Genomic DNA, 27506 nt, shown 5'->3' with positions numbered 1-27506 from the left:
ACAAAACGTGGAGAAACAAACTCTGCATTGAAGCATCTTCCACGATCTGCATGCTGAGTAGTACCGAGCAGATAAGGGGGTCTGCCCCTTCTGGCATGGGGTTCTTTGCTAGAAGCTCCCTTTTCTTTGTGGAGCTAATGGCTTTTTATCTTCTGTGGAAAAACAACCTCAACAATGACGTGACGGTATAATCCACAAAATAACCACAGACGCTTCGGCACGGCACGTCTGCATATTAGCTTTGTAGGGGATTGTTTATATGGTCTAGAGGTTACAGTTAAGGGAAATCAACAGATGAAAATGTCAGATTGCTGGTTGCAGAGCTGGGTGGCTTGCTCTGTCCCTGCATACGTGCTTCCCTCTTCTGTAACCTGCTCAAGAGTCACTGTACGCAGGGCAGTTCTTCAAACCAAGGGGGATTTGGGAGGTGATTTCACTGTAAGCTTGACATATTAGGCTAAGGTTGTTTTCGTTTCGCCTGTCTTTCCTTCTAGCCTCCCTAACTAGCATTTCTTACTGTATTTTTTTCCCTCAAAGAAATAAAAATAGTTGAAAGGTTGCTCAAAGCAATTTAGAAATTCATACATTGAACCTCAGCATTGCAATTACGGAATTAAGTATAATTCTTAAATTTGAACAACCCACACAAGAGCATGGCACAAGTGATGTACAGTCTGTGAAAACACATTGGCTGAACAACAGCACTTAATAGAAAATTTTATATAAAAGTTACCCTGAGCCTTATCTTGGGGCTAGGCGATAGGGAAAGCTGGCCTTCAGCCTTCTGCAATGGGGTACGTTTTACAGTATGGTGTAAATGAAAGGAAAACAAAGCAGAAAGTTGATCTTGCCTCATTTTAAATACAGTTTGCATATCCCTTAACAAGCTTAAAGGGGAAAAACTACGTACCAGTGTAAAAATAATTAGGTAATATTACCCACAGAAGTATGTCCACCAGGGTACAAAATAAATAAAGTATCTTGGGTACTCACGGATGTGGAGTGCTGTGCTTGGTAGCTCATAAACCCAGCTGTAAATAATAAGCACGCAGTGGACACTAGTGAAGGAAATAACTTTATTTCCCAACTTTTAAGCATCTTTGCTGGTTCATCTTGATTTATTGGAACTATCTAGCTACAGGTGCAGTGGCCTGAATTTGAAAAGTGGTTACAGAGTAGTTCAGAGAAGCAACAGGAGCTGAGTTACTTCATTTGTGCAAGTGCCAGCTTGGCAGGTGGAGCTCGGCTTTACTTTTCATTCAAAGCTTAACTCCAAATAATTTTGTCCGGTGGTTTTCATGATTTTGGCATCTGCGATCTTTACTTGGTGAAACTTTTTACCTGAAGCCGAGGACCTCCTCTAATTATGCCTCGCTGGGTGAACTCATGGTTATGTCAGGGCTCTGGGCTGGCCGTCTATGACCAGGAGCTGGGTCTTGGTGGTTGCTGTGCCCACCCCCAGCTGAATTCAGAACTCTGACAGAAACAAAGCTGCTGTGGGCTACGAGGTGTTCATAGGCCAGCGAGGTGATGGAGCAGGACGGGGCACAGCCAAGAGCCTGTAGAAGCAGCCAGGAGGGGCTGGCGCCTGCGTGCCTGGGCAAGCAACCATTCTGGTGGCGTGCAGCTAACGTGGCGAAGCCCTTTTGAGGCTGTGGGGCTGGTTGAGCGCCTTACAAACTGCTTTTAGGATACAAACGGCCTTTAGGAGGCTTTCACGGAGGCCCCAAGACCCGGGTGCCTCAGCAGGGCTCTGCGGGGGCCGGGGCCGCCTTCCCTGAGGCGGCCGCTAGAGGCCCCCCGAGGCCCGCGGCTGCCCTGGGCAGCGGCCCCGCTCCCCTCAGGGGGCCGCCGGGGCCCGGCTCTCCCCGGGGAGCTCCCCCCGTGCCCCCGGGGGGCTCCCGAGGCTGTGGTGACGTCCCGGGGGCCGAGTAGGGCCTGGATGTTTAATCTGGGGTTTAATCTGAGGGTTTAATCGGTTGCGCCTTGGTAAAAGCCGGGTTTGACCCTCCTGCAACTCAAGGGGATCGCAGAGCCTACAAACACCGGGATTTTTTGGGATCGTTTCCTACCAGCCCGTGTCCCCGCTGCCGTGTTTGAAAGCAAAGCAGCATTTATTTCCTGCACCGGCTGACAGACCCCGGGGTAAGTCACTCTGGTGCCCTGCCTGGGTTCCCAGTGTCTCCTGCGGTGTTGTGCTCTCAGAGGCTAAAGTAAAACTTGTGCACTTCTGCTTGGCATTTACATCCTGTTTATGTAAATTCTTCAAACAGCTTGATTTGTAATAGAGAAAAACAATTCTCGCTGTATCTTTTTGTCTTTTGAAGTGTCCATCCCCTCTGGAAGAGGAGAACTTGTATGGAAATTAAGTAATTTGTCTGGATGTTTTTGTGAGGTTTAACTTTGCAGTCTTCCAACAGATTCTGGTCGAGTCATTGCCAAACCTCAGACCCTGAGTTTCACGCAGTCATTTTTCTGCTGCTGTCTTAAAATTTTGTCTGCATAAAACTGATGGAAAGGACGGGGCTGGGTTAGAAATAATTATTAAAATTTGTGGATTGTGGGTTTCTTGTGTGTGTCACAACCTCTGTCAGGTGTGAACGAACATTGAACAGCAGGTCTGGAAGGTAGCTGAGGTTTGACAGGACTGTTCTGACAGGCACTTTGTGCTGTCTTGAACTGTGGAAGCTGAAAAGGAACTACAAAGCGGAGCATAATTTTGGTCTGATCAGAGCCTGCGTAGTCAAATTTAAATGCTATGATAGCTAGGGTTAGGAAGGCCAGGAACAATATCTGAGGAAATTTCCTTCATGTCCCAACACTTGTCATCCTTCAGTCAACGTGGCACCTACTTGGTTTGGAAAACTTTCCAAAACAGTGTTAGCAGATGCTTGTCTTTGCAACATGAAGCACTAAAGGGCAGCTGTGAGCAACTTGGATTTTTCTTTATAATGCTACCTCTGCAGCAGAGCTCCCAAATAAAGCCCAAGATGGCAACAGGCACATTGTGCTGTCTGTGACCCCCTTAGTGCCTGAGAATCTGTGTGACCTCAGCAGACTTCATTATCATTTTAAAGTTCACCACATTTCAATTCAGCTGGGTTGTGATGTCTCCCAAATACAGGCCCCTTCTCCAGAGTGGATTGATGTATTATATAGTGGCATATGGAGTTAGGGGAAGGAAAGAAAGTGCAAAGGAACAGGAGGTTGTGTGAGGAGAAAAAATGTTCCTGAAAGTACTTCCTATTTCATCTGAGCTATCATTTCTTCCTGTGCTCCCTCCTCTATATTAATTCTCCCTTCTTTTTTTTTTTTTTGCCTGTGTTGCCAAAATCTGGTCATCTTAAGGAAAAAGCTTTCCACAATTTTAGCAAACTGAGAGAGATATGCAAAGGGAACTTGTTTATTCAGAAGTGTCTTCCAGCAGGAAGCAAAGAACAGGTGCTAATTTGCCTGTGGGAGGGGAAAAGAGCAGTCAGATACAGGGAAGACATTGCGTTATTGAGATCCTAAGTTTGTAGTTAACTGTGCTTGAAGAAAAGCACCACAAAAGATGCATATTGGCTGTGGGGAATGGGGGAGGGCCTGCGATACTGCTGGCCCTCGCTAAGCAGGCTGGAAAGCAAGCTGTGCTCAGCACTGGTATAAAGTCATTGTGCTGGAATTGCAAAGTGCTGTTATAAAAGCAGCACGAGACTATTTCAAATGCCTTTCAATTTTAATTAATTAGGCATCATCACACCCTTGAAAAAAAAAAAGCTAGATTCTTTTCTGGAAAGAGGGGAAAGACATTTTAGTTTGCAGTTTAAAAGGGAACCATCTGAAAATGGCCACAGCTCAATCTCTCTGCTCCCCCTAGGTTCCCTGAATAGCATTTAATGGAAATGACTTCCTGTTAGCTTTGCAGAGGTCTGGGGAGGAAGGGGGCGTTTATTCAAGTTGGGATATTGTCAATACACCAAACTAGGTGCAAAATGAAGGTTGTCCTCCTTTATATCTCTATCTGCAAACAGCTAAGGAGTCAAAACAGGCATAAAGGAAACTGTTCTGTGTGGTGTGTACTGTTTGGTGATGGTGAGAGAACCTGCACGAATCCAGCAGAGCCTGGTCAGTGTAGCTAAGGCACGATGAATGACCGTTTCTGTAGCCTGTGATGTGCAAGGGAGACATCATGAGGGTCCTGCAAACACTGATTCTTTGGTGCACAGACCAGGCAATTTCAATGGGATCAGCTGGCGTGAGGGAACTTTAGTGATAAGCCCAGTGTGAATGTCAGACATGCTTCTGAGTCCTTACTGAGAGCCTTTTGCTGCTCTGCATCATGTCCTTCAAACATGCTGGTTATTCACACCTCCAGCTTTGGGGACTGAGTGGCTATTTCTCAGAAAGAAGTCTGAGAAAGTCTGTAAAATCCTGTTTTGGGTAGCTTGCCTGAGATTTGTATCTGTGATTAGAACCTGATTACTCCTGATTATTCCCTGCTCTCACCACAATGCCCGTGAAAGCAACCATGTGTGGTACAGCTCCTGCTGCTGGATATGACTTTTAGGAGGAGAGAGGAAATAATAGCAAGGGAGAGCAGAGTGTCAAAGGCTATCTGACAGGACTAACTCTTCAGAACTTGGATCTCTAGTATTCATTTCACTGATTTTAATCAGCCACCTGATTAAAGGCAGAAAGCAGGAGAAGCATGAACTTCCATCCCTTAAAAGGCATGTCTACCAGGTGGTTTCCAGGGACTTTTCAGTTTCCCATTGTGATTTTCTGTGTCATTCAGGTGCTTCTTTCTGACATGCTTACTCCCCTGCACTTGTACACAATCTTTGTTACTAATTGAGGTCTGAGCTTCAGGGTGGACTGAAGGTGGGTTTTGGGAAATGGCTGCCCTAGCTGGTTCGTCCTCGGATGCCCTCTTCTCAGAGAGAGCACTTCTACCACTCACATTATGCAGCATGTGCCGCGGCAGCTTCTCAGTGTGGTACAGCCACTCCTTCATGCAGTCTAGAACGATGGGGATGAGGCTCACCACACCTCCGTAATGGTTCTTGGCCTCATCACAGCTCAGGTGGTTCACAACATCGTGGGGATATCTGCGGCACAGAAGGACACAATCAGCAGAGCAGCCCAAAAGCAGCACAACCCTGGTGTTCAAGAGCATGTACAAACACTTGCCCCACGGAAATTAACCCTACACAGAGCAGGAACAGGAGGGAGGAAGAGATTGTAGGATATCCCCGGTTGGAAGGGATCCAGAAGGATCAAACTGCCTCATCAATGCACGTGACCTCAGGGTACTGACCTGCCTGTGTATGACCTTCCAGGCCCCAGTAAAATGAACAAATACACAGATAAATTCCTTTGTGTGAGTGGAGGTTGGCAATGTTTTCACAACAGCTGGATCTTTAAACTGGGTAGCGCCTTTTATCCTCGCTAAAGCCAGAGAGGTGTTACAAGAGAAACCAACAGAGAAGCCAAGTAGGAATGTTCTTGTTCCCTCAATCGCCTCAAGGAGACCAAGCTGATGGCAAGACCTACTTAGCTCGGATGGTGCTCAGATCGTTGCTGTGGCTAAGGAGCAGCTTGCATCTTTCCAAAATGCCGTTGGTGGTGCTGTTACCAGGATGCACGGCCTCCAGCTTGTGGCAGAGCTTGCTTAGGTCGTTACAGATGCTCAGGAACATGTTGAGGATACGCCTGTCCGTGGAATTGTTACAGTAATGGTCCATGTAGGACTGTACCTGTGGAGTACATAGGGAAAGACAGGGTCATGCACATTAAATTACATTTTGATGTACTGCAAAGTTGCTCAGGTTAGCGACGAGAAGCTGCTTTCTCTTGTGACTCTGAGGGAGTCCCTCTTTGAAGCAGTGTGGGACTGCTGCAGCCAAAAGCACAGCTCTTCTCCGAGCGTTGCAGAGAGAGGTTGGATGTCAGCAGAGTTTTGTCGTCTCTGCCACAGCTGCTTGCATTGAGTGGGGTGGGAGGTGGGGGCAGTGGCCAAGCTGCAAGTGGTTTGGAGTAATAGCGTGGATGTGCTCGCATACGTGCGCGTTCTCCGTGGCTCTTTATTTGGTACCACTAGATGTGAATGCAAAATTAAAACCATTTAACTTAAATTGTCCTTACCAACCAGTTATAGCAATGATATTCTCTATTTCCCTGGAATGTTTTTGTTGTTTTTGTTACCCAGAGTGAATGGCATTGTATGACGAGACGTTATGCCAAGAGATTAAGTCCCTTCTCCAAAGGCATTGCAGCCACTTCAGGCGTGAGTGGTCGGAATACAAAGCACGGCGCGGCTGGTTGGCAGTCCTGCCTGGACTCGAACACCTTTAGTGCTTTCTGTAAGATTTCAGGATAAGAACAGAGGAACAGTTCCAGCACTGGAACAGCCTGTGCATACAGAAAAGCCATGCAATGCACTTGGGCAAATTCTCAGCAGGTTTGTAAGAAAAATAAAAAAGGCCCCTACGGGTCCATTTCCACTACAGATTTCTCCTCCTGCTCTGCTCACGGTGCGTTGTGTCCGTGTGAGTGGCAGGATTTTTTTATTGTTGCTGTGTGCAGAAATAGTCCTAAAGAGAATAGCATTTTAGCCTGGTTGTTCAGTGATAGGATTACAGGACTCCTTTCTGTCAGTACCAACAGAAGGGAGTTAATGCACCTGCATACCCAGGATGGGGACCAGGACAACATGAGCAATGGCTGGCAAGGATCGCACAGGTCTGCATTAGCCGCTTGCTGGCTCCTGAGCTGCAGCCCAGGGGGTTCAGGGAGAGCTCCTACACTGGACAAATGCCCCGAGCACAGCCACGCTCTGCAGCACAGGGACCTGCTGGGTCATCTGAGTCTGTGGATGAAGCAAGTGACTGAAGAATTTGTCTCACAAAACCACCGGGGATTTGCCTTCGTACCCTATCCCCTGCAGAAGTCTTTAAGGAGCTGTTGCTATTTCCTGTCTGGTTGCATCCCCGGTGAAATTTCTCTGGGAGTGGTTCGGTTCCTGCACAAGGGATCAGCAGTGTGTGCTGCACCAGTTCTTCCTCCTTCTCCCCAGTACCTTGCTCTTTTCCTTTTTCCACCCTCCCCCTAAGGCAGCAAGGTTATACCCTTAGGGCTCTCCGTGCAGTATGGTTTGCCACCACTAAGCTCACGTTACCACGTCACAGAGGATGCTGTGGATCAGTTAATTGCAGAAGTAGTTACCTATGAGGTCTCGCCCCCACAAAAAGCAGGCCTTCCATCCCTCCCAAGAAAGAGAGTCCAAGCCTGCTCCATCCTTCTGAAGTATCAGCACGTTTGAGACATAATAATGCAATATGAAACCTCAGTGCCTATTTTTGGAAGAAAATGGATCCGTTTTATGTCTGTCCAGATCCTCTTCAATGTTATGAATGAAGCCCGTATGTTAGAATTGAGTCAGCCCTCAGAAAAGACAAGCAGCTCACTTCTGTTTCTTCATCCTAATCAGAGCTTGGCTTTCACTCTGACTTGGGCACGCATCTGGGTTCTGAGCCTGGGTTCCGCTTTCTTACATCCACAATTCTCATTTTATCCTGATATTTCTTCCCCCTTTGTCTTCCAGTGGTATTAGTTCTTTGCACTACTTAAAACATCCTGTGTTATAAAAATTCCAAGACAATTCACTTACCAGCCCAGAAAACACCTAGCCCACCTGGGAGTTTCAGCCCTCGATCCATCATCCTATGTCGGTAACACAGCCATTATTTTTAATAAGCACTATAGAAAGATACAGCAGCACCAATACCGGGGGGAAGAGGCGAGCATGCTGCTTACTGCGAGTTAAGGATTACAGAGTCCGTGTGTGGCTGGGGAAGGAGGCTTGGTTTGATTGTGTCTTGTACCCTGCATTTCTGGCTACGCCACGGAACTGAAATGACAGTATTAAACTCAACCCTAAAGTGATGCTGAACGATGTAATTCATTCTCTGTAACCAGGAAAGTCTCATGTAATCATTTCTCTCCCCTACTTAATCTTTTGCCACGGGTTTGCAGAGCTACACACAGATGTCAGAAGCAAGTTGTGTTGCATCTTCCCTTAGTAAAAACATTTATTCATCGCCGAACTAGACCCAAGCGTCTGGCAGCATTGCCTTGTTCTCTGTGCCCACCAGCAGAGAACTTTGTGCTGAGTGCTCTGTACCTGGTCAATGCTCGCCACGGGTCTGATCACGTCGTGTGCATTCTCTCGGGTGTGTTGCAGCGCCGCGATAAACGTGAACTGCTGCTGCAGGAAGAGCTTGTAGTGCTGTTCTATGGTTCTTAGAGCCTCCTTTACCTCGTTCATGTTTCCCCCACCTGGATTCTGGCAGAGAAGGAGAGACAGGGAGCTACTTTGTAGCAATTATGCGATTTTAAGTGTGTAATTCTATCTTTCACTTCAGTTGGAATTGTGGAGCTAAGTAGAAAAGTTTATTAAAATAAAAAAAAACGCAGGAAAAGGTAAAATATGTCGTGCCAAAGCCCTGCCAGCCAGTCAGTGAGGCAGTAACGATGCTGCAAAAAGAGGCAGAGAGCCCAGAGGGCCCCTGGCAGTCAGATGCCACAAAACCCTGGCAGCTCTGCTCCAAACATAACCACAGCGCGCTGAGAGGCCCGGGGGGTGGGAAACACCTCCCTTATCCCATCCGAAGCTACCACCGGGCGCTGAGAACTCGGGGATGGACACCCCGGCGCCCCCGGCCGGGCCCTCACCGCTTGGCTTCCCTCAGGGAATCCCCCGGACCCCGGCACCCCCCGGCCTCCGCCGGCCCCGAGCCCTCGGGGGAGCCCCCCGAGCCCCCCAGGGACCCCTCAGCGGACCGGGGGGGGCCTCTCCCCTCTCCCCGGCTCCCTACCGGCCGAGGCAGCCCCGCGGGGCCGGGGCCGGGACCGGGACCGGGCCGGGGCCGGGCCTGGATCCGCTCCCCCCGAGCTCGGCGGCGCCGCCGTCTCCTTGGCAACAGCCGCCGCCGTCTCCCTAGCAACCGCCGTCGCCGCTCGATGACGTCACCGCCTCCCGCGCGCGTCGCAGGGTGATGACGTCACTCCCTAGCAACGCGGCGGCGGTTGCTAAGGGAGGCCATGGACGCCCCCGGCCCGCCGTGGCTGCCGTCGGCGGGAGCCTACGCGGAGCAGCGGGGGCTGTGGCGGCTCCTGCAGGTGAACGGCGCCGGGCCCCCGGGCGAGGGGCACCGGGCTCGTGTGAGGAGGCCGGGGGCAGGGTGTCCCGGTGGCCTCCTGCCCCACTCCGGCCGCAAAAGGCACCGGGGAGAGGATTGAGGGGGGGCCGGGGCCTGTCTGTAGGGCCAAAAGCAGCCTCCGGGATCTGCAAGGAGAGTCCCGGCCCCAGAGGAATCCGAGCTGTGTGCCGCGGGTCTGGAGAATGCACTTTGGTCGAGGGCACGGGCTGGGGCTGCTCCGGGATGAAGCCGAGGGGGGTCAGCCCCTGTGGGGACTGGTGCTGACCCCTCACCCTTCCAGCTCGGGCTTTGTGAGGCCTTCTTCAAATCTCCCTGGAAAACAAAAGCTTATTTTCCCTTCCTTCTCCTCCTCCTTTCTCTTCCTCTCTTTTTGTAATTTTGTAATTCCATGTAATTCCATTTTGTAATTTTTTGTAATTTGTAATTCCATGTAATTCCAAGGCCATTTGCTATGAGCACCGTGGCTTTATTTTATTTTATTTTATTTTATTTTATTTTATTTTATTTTATTTTATTTTATTTTATTTTATTTTATTTTATTTTATTTTTCACATTGTGAAGCACTGGAAGCAGCTGCAGGACCTCATCCTGTGTAAAATGCTTATGGGATTTACGAGGAGTGTTCTTTTCCCTTTATGCTTCAGCTGTGTTGTGGCAATAGAACAGTACAAACAGAGCTTGAAATTATTGTCCTACACTTAAACATTGACAAAACTCAAAATGCAAAACCAAAAACACGAGACCCAAGATGTGAACCTCCCCCAGAGATTAATGGAATTGCTCGTGTAAAATTAAACCAGGCTTAGCAGAAGTGAATGAAATTAAGCAGGTGTGTACGTGGTGGTGGGACATGGGCATGGAATAGTCAGAGTATCAATCATGGTCAGCCTGAAAAATTTGGCATTGTGATAAGACCAAATTTTCTAGCTTTGTTATTTTTAAAGCCACTGATAATTGTAGTGCCAAGTTCAGATTTCTTAGTTTAAATCAACAATGCTGGAAAGTAATCATTTTAAAATGAACTTTCAATAAAAATATAAATTTTATGCTTTAGGCTGTTTGCTACCCAGGCTTGGAAGCATCAGAATTTGCATGTGAAACAGTTCATAAACAAAATAGAGTGGTTTAATTATTCTCATGAAGTGAATGAAGCAGAAAAGGAAATTAGACCAATAAAAGGCGATCAGTTGGCTAGAGTATAACATTTCATGGAGTACACAGACTTTGTAGAATTTACTTTCAAATATAAAAGTGTTATGACTGATTTTTAGGAAAAAAATCCTATTCCAGTGTAAGCAGTTCTGTAGATAATCTAAGTGAGAATGTTAGCTGCTGTTTGATGTTTAGTTTTAATTACAGAATCCTTGGCTGTGCTGAAATGTTTTATAAGAAAATCAATGGAGTTAGTGTTTCTTAGTGTTATTCCTTTCCCTGCCTGTAAAGCTGCAGTCATTGCTGAAATCAGCAGCAGGATCTCTGCTGGTATCAGTGGGAGCTAAGCAAGGCCCCGTATAACCTCAAACATTTAATAAGAAAATTGAATCCAAAGCAGTCGTTCAGAGAAAGGCTTTAAACCCTTCTCCCCCCCACACTAGTTTTCATGCAGGAGGAAGACCAGCAGGGTTAAAGAAGTGAGGTGTGCTGCTTTTGTGGTTTCGATTGGTTGTGGGCTTTGTGTGTTTTCTGCAAGTCTCATCTATCTTGCGGTCCTCTAGGCTGGTTGGAAACTTGTGGGAATGTGCTTGAGAAAGAGGTTTAACTTGTCCCGAAGAGATGCTGGTTTAAGCTGGCTGGTTTTGAAACTGCTTGTATGGTTTTTGTCAGTGCTGACTCAACCCTTACCTACACCAGACTGCCCAAGCCAAACCTTTCTGGTGTCTGTATGTATCATAATTAAGCTAAAGAAAATAATTTTTTTGTTTGTTTGTTTTTCTTGGCATTTTTAAACTGTTTTACCTATTTTTTTTCAGCCTCTACTAAAGGTTTCATGTTCTCTATTCTGCTTATTGAAAGGGACTTAAGAAAATGAATTAGCATTTATAAACTCTTTAAGATCCTCATAATTACATTGTCTTAAATTGCAATATATCATGACTATCGTGACACAGCTATGTTAAATTTTCCTCTAACATTACCCATTTATTTTCAGAACATGGTTGAAGAACTCTTGATTCATAATCCAGATGATCCCATTCAGTTTATGATAGACCATTTAAAGCAAAATAATGATGATGGTAAGTGAAAACAGAGAGACCACAGACACTTCAACTCATATTTGTAAACAGCTGCTTAGAAACTGCACTTCAGTTGGCAAATGATGGATACAACTTTTCAGACCACGTCTTGAGGAAAAAAAAAAAAAGTGAGCATTTTGGGATAGTTATAAATAAGATGCTTTTTAATTTCCTTTTTTTTTTTTTTTTTAGTGGGTAATCTAATAAAAAATGCACTTTAACAGTTATAACAATGAAACCCTCTAAGGGAATAACAAAGAGTTCTAGTGTATCAATTATTAATGCATTCTGTGCCCCATCTGATATTTCCTGTTGTCTTTAAGCTCACTAATTACTCCTTTTGTCAGGTGTAAATTTGGTTTCCCATCCTACCTGGGCTGGCAGATTCTCTGTTTTTTGATTAGTTAGTTACTAGCTGTTGTTAATGAGTTCCACTGCTCAGTGGCATCCTAGATGAAGGAACAGTGAGTGTGCCTGCACACATGTATAACAAAACCTGGTAAATTGAATAGGAAGTCTCTATTCTGCACAATAAAAGCATGTAGGCTCAATCAAATTATTTGATTTACAAACTGTTCACCCTTAGGCAGATTATATTTGGATATGCACAACTGAACTATAATTTTTGTTCTGCATGAGCTGTCAGGAACAGCTGGTGTCATGTTGCTTTGATGTTTCTTTAAAACCATAGTAAACCATTATGAAAGTTCTGCTGCAGCATCAATGAAATCATTATCACTGGAGGTGCTGTGAGCTCTTTATACATAGCGGTACTGATCAGATGGATGTCGATTGAAGTGCTGCTAAGTATCCAAAAAAAAAAAAAATCAAATTCTGCAAATTATGTCCATCCCTTTCTGATGTGGGCAGCGTGTGGAATCAATCTATTTTATAGACCCATGGAAAATTTGCAGAAGAATTTCAGTTTGGTAGAATGCAGATAAAATTTCTTCACATTAATCTAACATTTGTCCTTAAGCCCCACAGTATCATTTGCACAGAATTAGGCAGGTTTTGATTTCGTGACTTCAGTACTTGGAGGCTTAAGATAGAACTACAGCAGCTGTTTGTCAAGAGAAAAATGTTGTCTGCTTTTGGTCTGGAGAAAAAATCTATTAAGAAAGGGAAGGCACTCCAATTAAAATTAGAGCCTAAATGTTGTTTTAGAAATAAATTATATGGAAAATAATGTAACAGAAATCTGTAACTGAGTTGATTTTACTTTTTGATCATGGCAGAAGGTGCTGACTATTTAGAAGAAAAAAACCCTTATTAGAGCCATCAGTAAAGCAATGAATTTTCATGATCTTGCCTTGCTAGACAGCTTTAGCCCTAGAGAAAATTTCAAACAGAGATGTGTGGAAAAGAAGTATTGCATCTATCCCAGGTGTGAAGTTAGAAAACCTTTTTAATTAATAATAGGATCTAATGTACTCTTAAAAATATAAACAACTCTTATGATGATTATAGCTTACAACTGTCTTGAAAAGCTCCTAGGTCAAAAGTGTGCCTGAGTGTTTGTACTCAGTGCTCTGTGCTATTGTTCTTTCATGTGATCCTTCTGAAAACCTTAAAAAGCCTATGAAGATTGATAATTCTTTAATATACAAAGATGCTAGTTTTCTACATTTTATCTTGGTTTGTGTTAGCAGAGCGCTTTCCAGATCCAAGTGACATTTCTGTGAGTTCTTGCTTTACTCTTATACCTCTGAAGAAATGTAACAAAGTTCTGCAAGAATGTTCATGATGTGCTATGAAGTTTTCCTCTTTGACAAAGGATTTTACTCACAACTTAAACATTTTTTTTTACATTAATATTAATCATAGACCCTTTTGGACTAAAATGGAACTCAGTGAGTCCAGCTGTTATTTTACATTATCCCAGGATTATTTTTATTATTGTTATTACTGAAAGCATCCTTGAATGTTAAAACTTAAGAATGCTTGGAAAAGAAAATTCTGTAACATCTCGTCAAGTCTAAGCATGGAATGGAATATGATTTGTTAATGAAGAAGTAATTTTGCAGATTTTCCTCACTTCATTTAGCTGCTGGTCCAGACCTCCGGTATTAAAGACTGACCGTTCGCTGATTGGAGGGGGTTAAACATTACATACAGTGGTGTCCTGGTTGTGCCCTTGTGTCATATGTTTAGGGAGAATGCTTTAGAAGAGTCTTACAAGTGTGCAAATGAGAAAATCAGTGAATTACACTGCCCCATCTGCTGCAAGCCACTAAGCAGAGAGAAAACCAGATTTAGTACAAAGTGAGCATTTACAGTAGCCCTGGGCAATATTAAAGCATGATATGGTGTATATAATGGTATGTTTCGTTTTTTATCAAACGTTTGTCCAAGAAAGCTGTGTATTAAAGCTTCAATACCTAAGGGTTTTCTTGTGAATTTTAAATCATGCTCCTAGTTAAACCTCAAAAGGATCTGTGGATGGAAAGGTTTTTTGATTTTCTTTGAAGTGGTTTGAAGAAGTTGATTAGTGTTGGCACCCGAGCACTCTTTTATGACGCTGTTTATAAATAATTCCTAAGTATCGGGCTGGAGTTTCAAGGTGTTAGATTAGAAAAAAAAAAAACTAGGATTTAATCACATTACATTTGAAAGAAATTAGGTGATAAAAACAGCTGATGTATCCTTTTAAAGTATTTTTCTACATTGTGTACTAGTTCTGTTGCACTTGCAAGAACCAATAAGGGGGAGTTTTTCTTAAACCTTCCAAGTCAGATAACTTTGTAAAGATGAATCTGTAATTTGGGTTTCATGTATGTTTAAAAATTGCACCTGCCCAATAACTGTTAAGTGCAAGGAAAGCCTTATAAAAATACATTTCACATCCTTCCCTGTCTGCTGTCGTCAGACACTGTATCTCTCTTGGTTATCAAGAGCTGAAGAGAAGCTAGTAGATCCCTCCTTTGTTTTGACCTATGTTACTCCCAGTAAATAATCATCAGTCCCCTCTGTACATAGTCTGTTCTATTTTGTGTGTTTGTTTTTTTTCCCCAAGTATAATGGTAAAACATCAAAGGTATTAATATAAAATGAGAGCTCAAGGAATTGCAACTCAAGGTGTGTTCATGCAAAAAGTCCCAAATACTTTTGTAGGAGTTACTCCATTTTCCCTTGTTTTATCTTGCCTTTTATTCATTCCCATCTTACAAATTCCCATCTAATTCATTACCATCTTACAATGGTAAGATTAAGAATTTCTCAGAACTGGGATGCATTTTTCCCCACCTTGCTGCCTTGGGGAAGGGAAGAGAGATAGACATGCATTAGGACACAGCATAAAGGGAGGATGAAAATGACTTTTAATGATGACTTGAGAACATGAAGGTAGCTGTCAAAGGGTAGAGAAAGAGTGCTTAATTTTGCAGTGTCTAAATTTTCTCTGAACCCTGACACAGCCTATTTAGTTGAAATTAAAACATAAAGTTTTGTGGTTCTTTTTTTTTTTGTGAGGGGAGCCAAAAGCTTTGCCAAAAAGTATGTTTACTACCGTACTGAGTAAGGAGAATGAGAGAAGAAATTAGGTGATAGTCCCATCCAACCTCAACCACTCTATGATTATGATAATTGTCACTTTCAAATAGTCCTGCATGTGCAAGCTATTTTTTTTTCACAATATATATCTGGTCTGAATTAATCTTTTAGGAGTAAAAGCCAAACTGAGATAAGAAAATATTAATATCTTATGAATATTTCTTATTCATATCTATATCTTATGGTTCACCCAGTAAACTATCTGTTTGAATTGGTAGACAAATATAGATATATGCTTAAATTATATGTTTAGTCAGGGTATCAATCTCATTAACCATGGAGATTAGAGTATGACCCAGCTGGCACTGACTTAGTGTTTGCCTTTTTTTTCTCCTCGGTGGAGCCCAATCATGAAGTTTCCATTCAGGCAAATTTCCAACTGAAATTCTTGTTTCATTGTGATTTCATTTATATTGTGCAATGGGATAGTGGGAAAGTGATTGGATTTTTGCTGTTCTATATCTTAGCATTCACATATTCTCATTTCATAGCTCCAAGAATTTGTATACTCGGTCCACCTGCTTCTGGGAAAACTACAATTGTAAGTATGCTCTTCCAGTGTTACAATACTGTCCACTTACCTTTTTACTTTCTACTGAGCTCAGCACTTGTGAAAGTTTTATTCTGAGAAAATGGTTTTCAGAATTGGTGAAGTGATAGAAGGCAAGTTGAAGGACGGCGTTCGTAGGGATATGCCTGTATTTTGCAGTACAAGTTAAATTGAAATGTTTCAAGTGAGCTATGCAAGAACTTGCCCAGGTGGTGGTAGTGATGCTGCTGTAATGCAATGGAACTCCGCGTGCTTTGTTTATCCAGCTTTTTAGAAGGATTAATTAACCTGGGAGGAGTACCATAAGTACGTGTTTGTGGAGGTCCTATATTGCTGATTGCTTTGTTTGCATGGCCAGTTGTCTCTCCTGTCCACTGGCACAACTTAATTGAAAATCTTGAAGTTGTATTTGAACCACAGAGAAAGCTAACAACAGAAATTTCACAGATGGTGGTGGCGTGCACATGCTAGGAAGATTCCTTTCTTCTTTAAAATCCATGTTATACTACAGTAGATGAAAAAAGCCTCACTCAAAGCTGTAGACTCTTGAACATCTTTGTATGAAACTGTTTAAAGTTACACATATAGTCTGTCTGTTTAAACACTCTGTCTTTCTGTAGTATCCTGAAAAAACCTGCTTTATTTTCTTTTCAAATATTTCATCCTGTATTATTTTTTCTTCTTCCCTCAGGCAATGCGGCTCTGTAAACATTTGGATGCCATACGTATCTCTCAGGAGACTTTGTTACTCGAGGAAACATTAGCACTGACAAAGGAAGCAAAGGAATATAAAGAAAGGAAACAGGTGTGTAAGAGGGTATAATAATGGTAGTTCTCATGCCACTGAAGAAGAATTATATGGCATTCCCATGATTTCCACTGCTATGAGTTGAGCAGATCAGAGTAAATATTCCTGTATCTATGGTGGTTTGTACATTGGTTTATGTCTATGTAGGTGCAGGGTCCTTCAGAGAAGGGTAACCTCTGATAGATAAGAGGATATGAACAAAGATAAAAATGTGTCCAGGCATAGAATTAGGGCCCGGAAAGAAATAAAATGTACAGTAATCTTGCAGACGAGTGGTGAAATTGAGGAAAGTCCAGGAATGCACAATGCCATTTAAAGAATGTTTCATTATATCATTAAACAAAGCATCTGCTGGTTTCCACATATTTGGTAATCTCAATAAAATAAGCATTAATCTCTGAGTCTTTTTTCAGTACAAAATGCTATGGAAAATATGTACACAAAGAACATTTTTGGATTTGTCAGGGCTACTTAGTTGTGCATATTTGATTTCTCTGTAGCATGACACAAATAACTTTGTGCATTAACTCAAAACTAATCGACAATCCAGTCAGTTATTGAAAACTGTATAAGCTTTCAAGCTGAGGCAGTAGCAGCAGACTGAGATCACTCAGCACCTGGGTAGAATCAGAAGCATCTTTGCTTCTGATTCCTTCCCATTTAGCTCATTAATTTCTCCAGATGTCAGGGTGTTCCATGGGTAACAGAATGGAAGGAGTTTGGTTTTCTGTGACCATCCCTAACAAGTCTACTAGTTAGAGTTGATTTATTCTACTTCATGACCTACTTTCATAAAAATTGAAAGAATTTCATATCTGTAAGAATTCTACACTCTGCTAAACTTGATTTAAATTGGCCAGATTTGGAATTTGCTGAGATGGTAGATAGTGTAATTTCATAATTTGTTTCTTTCGAAAACTAGGCTGAAAACAGAATAGTGTTTATTACACTGACTTAATGAGTGAAGTTTGGAGATAGCTCAAGTGATATATTTAAAGATCTGAGAGTTCATTGAACTTACTGAACTTACTGGCAAAAAGGTTTGCTTTTGGCTGGGATGGTAGAAAATGATTCTTACTGAGAATATGTACTTTGAAATCTTAGTTCTAATTATTAAAGATCGTTTTACTATATTCATAAATTTCAACCTAGAAGGGGGAGAATTTAAAACAAAAATTCCCTTTGGTTTAATTACTCTAATTATTAACATATTTCAGACTATACAGATGTACTTTCATGGGTGTCCTTTTGGGCTTATTTGATTTAAAAAGATGGATGGTGTGGAAGATGAAAGTCAAGAATGTCAAGGCTAATCAGGTAATAAGGAGTGCCTGAAGAGCAGAATTTGTTGGTGTTTTAGTACTGTGCAGTACTGCGCCTTTGTTTTTGAGATGTTAAATGCCAGAAGAATGTCTTCACTAAATCATTTCTTTTGTTCTTTTACATGAGTTTGATTCTTCATATGTAGCTCCTAAAACTAGGAGGGAAATCCTTGCTTCCTCTAAATCAATAGAAGCTTTACAGTGACTTAAAATGTAGGCAAAGTATCATCTCAAGAGCTGTATTTTCTCTTGCTGATTCATGTCTGCTGGCTAAATCTGCTTTTGCTGTAACTGACCCCAGCTTCTGCTGAAAAAAGTGGTAAACTTGACTCCTCTAGTGTATATAACATCCATCAGCACTAATAGGTTTTGAATGTCTATTCAGGTACAGAACAATAGCTGTTTATACAGCCTTTGATACAAGCAAGGCATTAAAAAGTTGCAGTCCTGGCCAAAGCAATTTAATAAATGGAAAGAGGAAAAGCATGAATTAAGACTGTGTTTTTGGAAGTCTGGTGTGAAGATCACATAACACAATTTAATGTTGTTAGAGGAATGTTTCATGGGTATAAGGTTACTCTGGCTAAATTAACCCTGATGCCAAAGGTCATTCATTTTTAGGTCAGTAGGCCACTGTTACTAGATTTGGGCAAATGCTACAAAAAGATCTGCAAATATTTGTTCTCATATTTTACTTACTTCTCTTTAGCCATGCTTTCAGCTCTTTTTACTTCTAGTGAAGAGTAGAACATTTGAGTTTTACTGGCACAAGAATTGATGAAAAAAGTATTTAAAATACATTATTATTCTCTGAAGCTCAATTTTTAAATTTGGACTTGCAATCATCCACTAACTCACCTGGCCACTTACTAATGAGCACAGCTGAAGTAGAGAATTTTAAATATTGACTGGTCAAAGCAAATTGTGAACATTCTACATGTAAAAATATTCCAAAACTAAGTAAAATATTTTTGAATATTCTATAAATTTGAGAAACCATGAGCTACTAATAAATATTCCATGAACAGAAAAAGAGGCTACATTTTTTGATAAATCATTGCAAATTATTCCCTCATCTCTAGTTATTATAATGTTAATAGAAAGCACCTTCAGGTTTTTCCTATAGAGAAGTCTAATGATAAGCTGCTGCATGTTTCACTTCGCATGTTAGATGGATAAAATAAGAAGTTGAAGTAACTTGGGCTTTGCAGGATGAGTTTGCTTTTACTGCTATATTAAATTGCAGTTAAGGTGTTTGTGTACTACTTCATGATTTAAAAGTGCACTACAGTTGCATCATACCCCCATGATTTTTAAGAAGAAATAGAAGAGAGGAAAAGCCAAGGCATCCTTACCTATCTATGTTCAGTGTTCTATTCAAGAAGTCACTATGAACAAACAAGTAGGAACTGTTCCAGTCTTGTGCATACTTTTCTTTTTAAAGATCAACCTCTTGTGTGTATTCATCTAAACAAGCTAAGTGTAAACATTTGTGATTTTCAGAATAAACATATCCGAAATTTCCTACGGAAACGTTTAGGGAAAGTGCTTTCCCTTCTCACACTAAACAAAAAGTGTAGCAGTTTTATGAAAAGATTTCTATAACACATCTTGTCTACTTACAGTAATGTAAGATGGAATGTGATGTCCCTGAAACAACATGGAACATTTAAAATTAATCAGGAATGAGTACAGCTTTTTGGCAGTATGGAAACAGTTGATCAAACTAGCATGTTTTAAAAAGTGGTATGGACATAAGCAAAATCCCATAGCTTTTGGAAAGTTTGATATTTCAAGCAGAAGGTCTTTCATTAACCAAACTGGATACTGGGACAGTCTCAGTGTGCCTTAGATAAGATACAATTCTAGAATACTATACCAAATGCACGTGTATCATTGTCCACTCTTACAGATTTCTGGGAGGAGAAATCCCACCTATCATGATATATTAATGTGTTTATGAGAAAAAAATGTAAACATAGTATATGATAAAACAGATTGAATGGTTTCTAGCTGAATAAATAGGCAGTCTGCAAGCAACCTACTGAAAGTGATTTTGTAGGCCACTGCTCAGCAGGAGGAAAACTGACCAGGAAATGAGGCTGGAATTGAGCCCCAGAGAGCAGAAGTAACTAAAGCACAGAAATAACCACTTGCGTGTCCTTGATTGTTCTCGTGCAATAAAACCTGCTCAAAAGAGGGCTAAGCATACCACTGCACTGAAAGAAGGTAGTACACTTTTGGTTTAAATTGGTTTGGCAGGGCTTAGCAGAGTGGACCCCCGGCAGTTGCTAGCCTGTCTTGACATGACACATCAAAGAAGGAAGGAAGACGCTAGCTGTTTCTGATAGCAGCGTGATGCACCTTTGGAAGGTGACAGACTCAAAGCCACAGACCCAGGCTCCAGCAGTGAGAGGCTGCAGGAGGCTTTGACGCACCACCCTATGGGACCTGCTGACTTTCAAGAAACACAGCAATTTCTTTCCCTTTTTCTCTTTTACCTGCTTGAATGTTGCCTTATGAATGGCTGATATTAGGACAGGCACTGAGAACAGGGGACAGTTGAGATAAACAAAACAAGAAACCCCACCATAGGACTGGGCCACCTTGACCATTCCACAGCCAGCTGTGGACTGTTTTCTTTTGTGTATTCTGGAGAGCTTTTTCCACTTTACTTTAAAGTAGTGACTTGTGTGGCAGCGTTCCCACTGCTCCTGGTGAAATTGTTTCGTGATCTAGTGAAGGAGAGTTATGAAATCTTTCAGCATAGACAGCCGCATTTCTGCTACATCTATCTACATCCTTTAGTATAATGTAGCCCTACAGAAATACTCTTCTTTTGGAAGCCCACAATATATGAAACTGCTTGGAAGAGTCAAGTTGACATCGTTAGGTGAGATAATTGTATGCATCAGGAGGTAGAGAATCTGACTGCTGATTTTTTTTATGAGTAATGGCAAAATAAATGAGACGAAGACAAGGTGTTCTGACTGAACATCTTCTCTGACTGGCGTCACCAAAGGTTTAAACTTTATCATGTTACATTAGCAGTTTGTTCAATGGAGTTCAGCATTGAATGAAGGCCTAAGTTAACAAGATAGTGAAGAAAATTTCTTACAAGAAGGAAAAAAGGTTATTTTTAATTTCTTATCAGGAAATCTGAGGTAATAACAGACTAAATATTAGGGGTGGAAAAATTATATATCTGTAAAGGATCTGTTCTTCTGTCCAATAACAAATAACATTTGTAGATATGGGCAAAGTAAAAGTCACAGAAAGAACCAGCACTTCTGAACATCTCGATACATACAATGTCAATTCCATTTCACAGTCTCCGGCATTTAAATTAACATTACAATGAGCTTTAACATTAAAATGTATTTTAAGTAAACTTTATAGATGATGAGAGAGTGAGAGTTACCAGAAACTATGAAAATAACTTCCTCTTCCTGAAAATTATGCTGTGTTAATCTGCGCTGCGTTGGAGATTGTGCTTCTCACATGTGACAGCTGGTAGTATGTCAGTGCATACAGCAGTAGTGGTATGAAGTAGTGGGTCAGGTACTTGTGGTAAAGGCACTGCTTGTGGATGCGATGTTCTTATGGAAGCCTTTGTCAGTCTGATGTCCGGTGTGGTAGTTAGCCTGCAAAACTTGGCGCTGCTTCCATGCTGGTGTGGAAAAAACATGGATGTAGGCTTTGGCAAGTAGAAATGTGTTCAGCTTACCTTTAACACTGATTCTTGTGCCCTTATTAACACTCTGATATATTATGTTAATGACTTGGGACTGATACAGTTTGATTTATTTATTTATTTCAGGAAGACATCTCAGTTCACCTTTAACCGGAATGTGCCTGCATGATAAAATTCCTTTTGAACTCAATTGTGAATATGCAGCCTTTTTTTTTTGTTCTTTCTTTAGCAAATTCCCAACGCGCTTTGGGCCAATCTGATCCAGGAACGTCTGTCAAACGTGGACTGCATCAAACAAGTAAGAATTGCTCCTCAGAGGACTGGTGGATAAGCACTTACACAACTCGTGCATAGTAGTTAGCATTCTGAGTCCTGAGCAGAGGAGGGAATGGGGGCAAATCATTGGGGGCTCTGGAGCGGATTGCTTTCTTGAACATCAGCAGAGGGAGTTTGGAGCTTTATTAACAGGATGAAGGGGAGAATGAGAGTATGCATATGCTAATCTTCTAGCACTGAGATGATCAAAGGCTGAACAAGCATAGCTTTGTTGATTGCCTGGGGCAACTGGCAGAGTTGAAGTGGACAAAACAGATAAACAGAAAATATATAAAAATCAATATGTTAAGATTTTAACTCTTATTGAGGAAAGGGGAGCAAGAGTCTAATGTTACTCATTTCAATTTTCTTGCTTTCTTATTGTCTTCTTTTTCTTCCTGAGTAAACACTGCATTTGAATATATTCTAGGTAATAATTAATATCTTCACTGTTAGCTTACACAAATAGGCAACTGGATAGGTTTGGCTGCATCCACAAGTGTATGGCTTTCCTTCTCCTCTCCCCACCCCCCAGTGTGATTAGTTTTAATATAAATAAAGACTTTTAACATAGAACCAAAAGAGATCTCAAGTCGATTAATATTGGTTGAAATTAATGTCTGGACTCAAGGAAAACAATCTCTTTTACACGTTTCCTTTAAAATCTCAGGTCCTATCACTTATTGAGTCCTCAATCAGACCATTACAAAGAATTATTTGTAAGAGACAAGTTTGTAATGATAAAAACCTCTTCCTAAAGAATCTGTGCCAAAATACAGAACATACATTATTTGATGTAATCTGGAGAGGAAGAAGTCCATAGTGCAAAGCAGGTGTTGCATCCATGAAGGACTGAACAACTTTTCCAAATAAATAGTACAAGTTCTCAGAACAGGTACTCTGTCTATTCACCTGCTAGTCAGAGGAGAACTGATACTTTCTGACCTCAGAGAGATGTTGCGAGGCTCACAGTTTTATTAAAATATGCTGCAACTTGATATCATCATCTACCTTATTGATTGAATAAAGTGGGGCCAGTAATTAATGTTTCATTGAAGTGTGAAAATCACTTCTTAAAGCTGTGTCAGCATCAGCCACTGAAAGAAATTGGACATGCTAAAAGCTTTATCTCCTTTGCTTCTCTCTGTCTCTGATTTTTGCTGTAGTCTGAAGTGGTCTGCAGTCTGGATCCTTCCATCCATGTCAAACAAAATGATCTAGGGGGCTAGGTCATTGCCTTGTACCTCTTAGAACAGCAATTTTGTAGCACAGAGATGTCTATAGGTGTGTTAAAACAACAACAAAACTAGCAAGAAGAATTCAAAACGTTTTATGCCCCTGATTGAAGGTTTTCTGATTTTACAGCTCAGGTAACATAAACAGTTGCCAAAGAGGTTGTCTCGTGCTTCAGTGCAAAGCCAGCTATTTTAGCTTAAGCCACTGATGGAAGTGTCTTTCAGTGAACCTGCCTTGTGTAAACTAGATCCGATGGTCAATGACAGTGTATGAACTGTGGAAAAGATAACTTGATCAGGATGGTAATGAATAGCTGGAGGTGTAATCTCTTAAATGGTTCCTGCCTGGTAGGTTTGCCAGAGGACATGTCTGTGTCATATTTCTGTTGCAAACAGCAAATAGCTGGTTTGCTGCTCTTCTTAAGCAATAGGTTAAAACTAGCAGTAGCTAAACTTTGACCCATCCCATCAGATATTCCACTGTTTGCATGGGAATTGAAGTTAAGATACTACCCATTGGTATTTATGTTATGAAATGTAATGAAAGGAGTAGAGATTGGCAGAAAACCTATGCCTTTAGAAAAGGATTATCAGTTTTTCTGTAGAAAATACTGTACACCTCACTCCACGTCTGATCTATCCATTTTGAATTTGCAAACCAGAATTTAACTTTTGCATTGCAAGTCACTCTGCTAGAATTATTTGGGTCTGCCCAGTTTCTTGTGAAGGTCTTTTTAGCTGAGCTATTTTATTTCATTTTGACTCATAATTGTTACTTAGCCCTCCATACCAAACATCTGGTAGTATTTAATGTATTTGATTATCTGTACTAAATTTAGACTAGACTATTTTACTTGGCAGAAGGACCTGTTTAAAAGCACGCATATATGCTGCACCATCTTGTTCATTTTTGCAGCCTTTTGAGTTGCAGCGTAGGTGAGGAACATCGTTGAGAAACCAATATTGTCAGCTCGGGATATATGAGCAGATGGGCAGCAAAAGACTGTGAATGTCAACATTTTGTATGGAAGCAACACAGTGAGATAGCATGGATATAGAGCAAGTCAGGTGATACTAAGATTTACTGCTTTGTCTCTTTGTGGCAACATCTTTCTCTAGTGAAACTTCCTCTGTAGTGTGTATGTTTAAAATATCTTTACACCTTAAAGGTGAGTTAGAAAGATGATAAACCCAAGAGAGAAACCGCCTTTTCTGATCACTGTCTGCCAGGCTTTAGGCTGGTTTCAGTCCCCAAACACAGTGCCTTGGCTTAACATTAACAGCTACTCTGGTTGTGCTAATAATAATAGTTTAACAGTTGCCGCGTTTTCCCTGTATGATTGGAAATGAAGTTAATGCTGTGGATTTTGTTCTTGATTGAGCAGATTTATGCCAGCTCTCTCAAAGCATGAGTCAGCGTTTTTTTGCTGAAAATGTTAATAGACTAGGAGCTGCATGTTGGACCACAGTACCACCAGCTGTTTGTTTTATTTCTCCTTGTGGTGTCATTGGGTTGGCATTAATTGCACAGCTTTCATCCCACTGACAGTAGAAATACAGAATTTTTTGTGCCATTGTTTTGACACTCACAGGTTTATAGATGTCACGGGCATTCTCCAAGGAGAACATTTTTATTGATCAACGGCTCTGCTGAGACTCTGTTTTGTGTTCTTCTAATACAAATGTAGTTAGGACTGTGAGGGATCAGACGGGTAGGTCTTCCAGCACACACAGAAAACTTATTGCGAGCATTATGTTAGATCCTGGGACTTGTGAAGTTGATAGGAAGTCTTTTCATCTTTCAGGGTTAGTACGTGTTGGTTATAGCACCTCTGGCTGTTGCCTAACTCCCAGTGCTGCTGGTGTTGAGGAGGGAATGCACAGGACTGGGCAAGGCTAGCGAAGAGATTGCTACATGATGAATTTCTGAGCGAGTGAGCTGAGCAACCTTAATCCTGCTTTACAACCATTTAGAAACTAAGTTTAGGCCAATGATTCACATGAATAGAGGCAGAATTATTTCTGGTTAGTATTAAACACTTCAGAAGAGTGGTGGCTGTCATTGAAAGGGAAGAAAGGGAAAGAAAAGAGAGCAATGGCTATCACTTCTTTTGATTTTACCATGACAGATAAAGATTATCATCTTGTCTCTGTGAAACTCCATACAAAGACAGTGATGTTACATAGATTCATCTGGGGAGAAAATAGGCCTATTCACCATCATTTTTATTTTTTATTTTTTAGCTTTGTAGCTTACTGAAGCTACAAATACTTTGTATGTGGGAATAAGAGGTTTCTTTCTAGTGGAAAATTTGGTAGAGTTGGAGCTTCTCCATCATCTGTACTGCTAATGTTGACAGACCGCAGGAGCTGGGTTGGCAATATTTGTCCCGCACTCAGTCTGCTGTTTTCTGAAAATGTCAGTTTTGGATCCATGCTCGCAAAGCTATTAGCTATTACTGATTTTAGTAGAGAAAGACATGTAGTATTTTTTCAAAGATACTGAATGGTGTGGAAACACTATTGTGATGATCTCTTTTGCTAAATGCAGAGCTATTTGTGATCTTTGAGCTCCATGCTTGTGGCTGAGATTTCTTTTGGACGTGCCACGTTATTCAGCATTACTTCTTGGTGCTATCCCTTTGCTGCTTTTGCAATTCTAAGGCAGTGTCAGTTTTGTATTTTGTAAAAATAAATAAATAAAAAAAATTGAGGCTGTGCTGGTCAGATAACAAGAGAACTGAATATCTAAGTCATCATTTTTGGGGTGGAAAGTGTGAAAGTGCATGGGCTTGGTATGTACTTACAGCAGAGAGCAGTGTGCCAGCGAAGGAATGAGATTTACGTTTCAGAATGACCTCGAGGTGTTCCTTTCTCCAGATTCCTCAAATCTGGAGAGGGAAGTGATGGCTTTGAATGCAGTTCCTAGTTGCTGATATCTGTGTGGCATGGGTCTCCCAGGAGCACTTCACCTGGCATTAAGGCACCAGCACAATGCAGTATTTACAGCAGCCTGCACGTCGAAAAGGCTTGTGGTCTCCAGCTGAAAGAGAGGGAACAGTGACCACAGAGTACGGCACCGTGGAAATCCTCACTTTTAGCTTTTGTTCCACCCTTGATGTGGTAAGGTGCAATCCGTGCTTGGATGTAAGGTTACCGCTATCAAGAACAAAAAATAAATGACTTCTTAAAGAAACAAATTTACTATGTGAAGTTACTAATTACACTTTAATGATAGTCAGGAGGGCAAAAAAAGACCAGTGTTTGCATAAAGCATGATAGGCATATTTTAAGTCAGGTCTTGCTCTGCTGTGTGTTGCTTCCTCTTGCTAGTTCCCAAGCCACACTCCTTTTTTTTTTTTTTTTTTTTTTTTTTTATCTGTGACATCTGCTTGGAGCTTGTCCCTCCTGTGATACCATACTACTTGCAGCTGTTCAGACCTCCAGCTCTGAGCTGTGCATGGGGTGCCCTGAGCATACGGCCTTTTTGATGTGTGATAAAACAGAACCAAGCCACTGGGGGTATGGAGAGGGAATGCAGCAGAATATCAATAAACCTGTTCTGAACAAAGCTGCAGCTCTGTGGTGGAATAGACATTTCACTGAAGTGTCAAGTAGATGGATAATGTATTCTAATTAGGGACTGACTGATACCCTGGAACTCAGAGACCTTTGGAAATAAGATCCAAAATGCTAACTATTTTTGTAGCGTGTGTTTATTATGCATTTGCTTAATGCATTGAAATGCAGGCAGGAAGCTATTTATTGAGCTATGCTTTATTATACTGCAAAAACTTTTCTTTATAAAATTCCTTATTGCCTGCATTAAGGACCTTTGAAATTTGTGTATGAGCATCTTGAAGCTGACATTGTTAAAAAGAATCTGTATTTACTGCCTGTTGCTCAGTATTTGATTTTGAGCAATAAGCTGTCGTGACATCAGAAGGAATGGCTTTGTGGTGTGGTGGTTTTGTGATTTTTTTTCTTTTGTTTAGTTTCCAAAAGTATTGCACTTGGAGTGAAGAAAATGAGTCAGATTTGTAGTCTGTGTAAATAGGCATAGATTTATTGGCTTCCAACCTCTGATGCCATTTCTCCCTAGAAAAGGATGTAGGCCTATATATATGTTGTACAAACACAATATATTCAGAACTAGCGCTGAAGTTCCTAGCATACTGCTAAAAATATTGTGCAGCCTTGCCTCCTGCAAGTCCCAAGGGATAAATTGATTTCTTAGCACCTGCGTGACCTTAGACAGCAGTTCATTCTAATTCGATAGAGCAAACACTGGGAGTGGCAAAAATGGCTTGCAGTTTCTTAAGTCTCTTGTATTCTACAGATATCAGCAGGATGACATGTTCCCGAAACCAGGCTAATTAAAGAATTTTAAGTAGTCTACTCTATTTTCTTATATAATTGGAATGTCCCAATTTCCTCCCACAGAAGACATGGAGATATGCGGAAATACTTCGAAAACCTTTGGACCCCATACTGACAGAGCTTCAGAAATATGTGGGAGATGATAATGATTGCTAGCTAATGCAATATTAAAGTATCTTATTTATTTCAGGACAAAGATAGTTTTCAGATTTA

The 27506-nt window shown here is 41.4% G+C and overlaps 2 protein-coding genes across 7 annotated transcripts in view; one reads left to right on the top strand and one right to left on the bottom strand.

Annotated features, from left to right (window-relative positions):
- Positions 1-100: 100 nt before the first annotated feature.
- The window catches only part of AK8 (adenylate kinase 8), a 77598-nt gene continuing 50192 nt past the window's right edge, over positions 101-27506 (top strand). For 3 of the 5 annotated variants that reach the window (XR_014684996.1, XM_084494065.1, XM_084494068.1), the window contains exons 1-5: positions 9038-9162; positions 11353-11437; positions 15481-15530; positions 16231-16344; positions 21593-21661. Coding sequence is in view for 4 of the 5 variants with exons in the window: in XM_084494065.1 (XP_084350191.1) it covers positions 9085-9162; positions 11353-11437; positions 15481-15530; positions 16231-16344; positions 21593-21661 (396 nt within the window). In the remaining variant the exon portion in view is untranslated. Of the gene's footprint in view, positions 2146-9037; positions 9163-11352; positions 11438-15480; positions 15531-16230; positions 16345-21592; positions 21662-27506 lie in introns of those variants that run through there. The other 2 variants (XM_084494066.1, XM_084494067.1) reach the window with 2 other exon arrangements.
- SPACA9 (sperm acrosome associated 9) lies at positions 2156-8934 on the bottom strand. 2 transcript variants are annotated; one of them, XM_084494073.1, is made up of 5 exons: positions 8859-8934; positions 8165-8326; positions 5536-5738; positions 4943-5090; positions 2156-3453 (listed from the first exon to the last, which is right to left on the bottom strand). In XM_084494073.1, exons 2-5 carry the CDS (start codon positions 8306-8308, stop codon positions 3445-3447), a joined length of 504 nt encoding a protein of 167 aa, XP_084350199.1. In that variant the 5' UTR covers positions 8309-8326; positions 8859-8934; the 3' UTR covers positions 2156-3444. The 2 variants fall into 2 exon arrangements, with proteins under 2 accessions (XP_084350199.1, XP_084350198.1); XM_084494072.1 differs by lacking the exon at positions 2156-3453 and having other exon boundaries at positions 3911-5090.

The sequence above is a fragment of the Aythya ferina genome, assembly GCF_964211825.1.
Source record: "Aythya ferina genome assembly, chromosome: 20".
Taxonomy (NCBI): Eukaryota; Metazoa; Chordata; class Aves; order Anseriformes; family Anatidae; genus Aythya; species Aythya ferina.
This window is presented reverse-complemented; position numbering and strand designations above follow the sequence as displayed.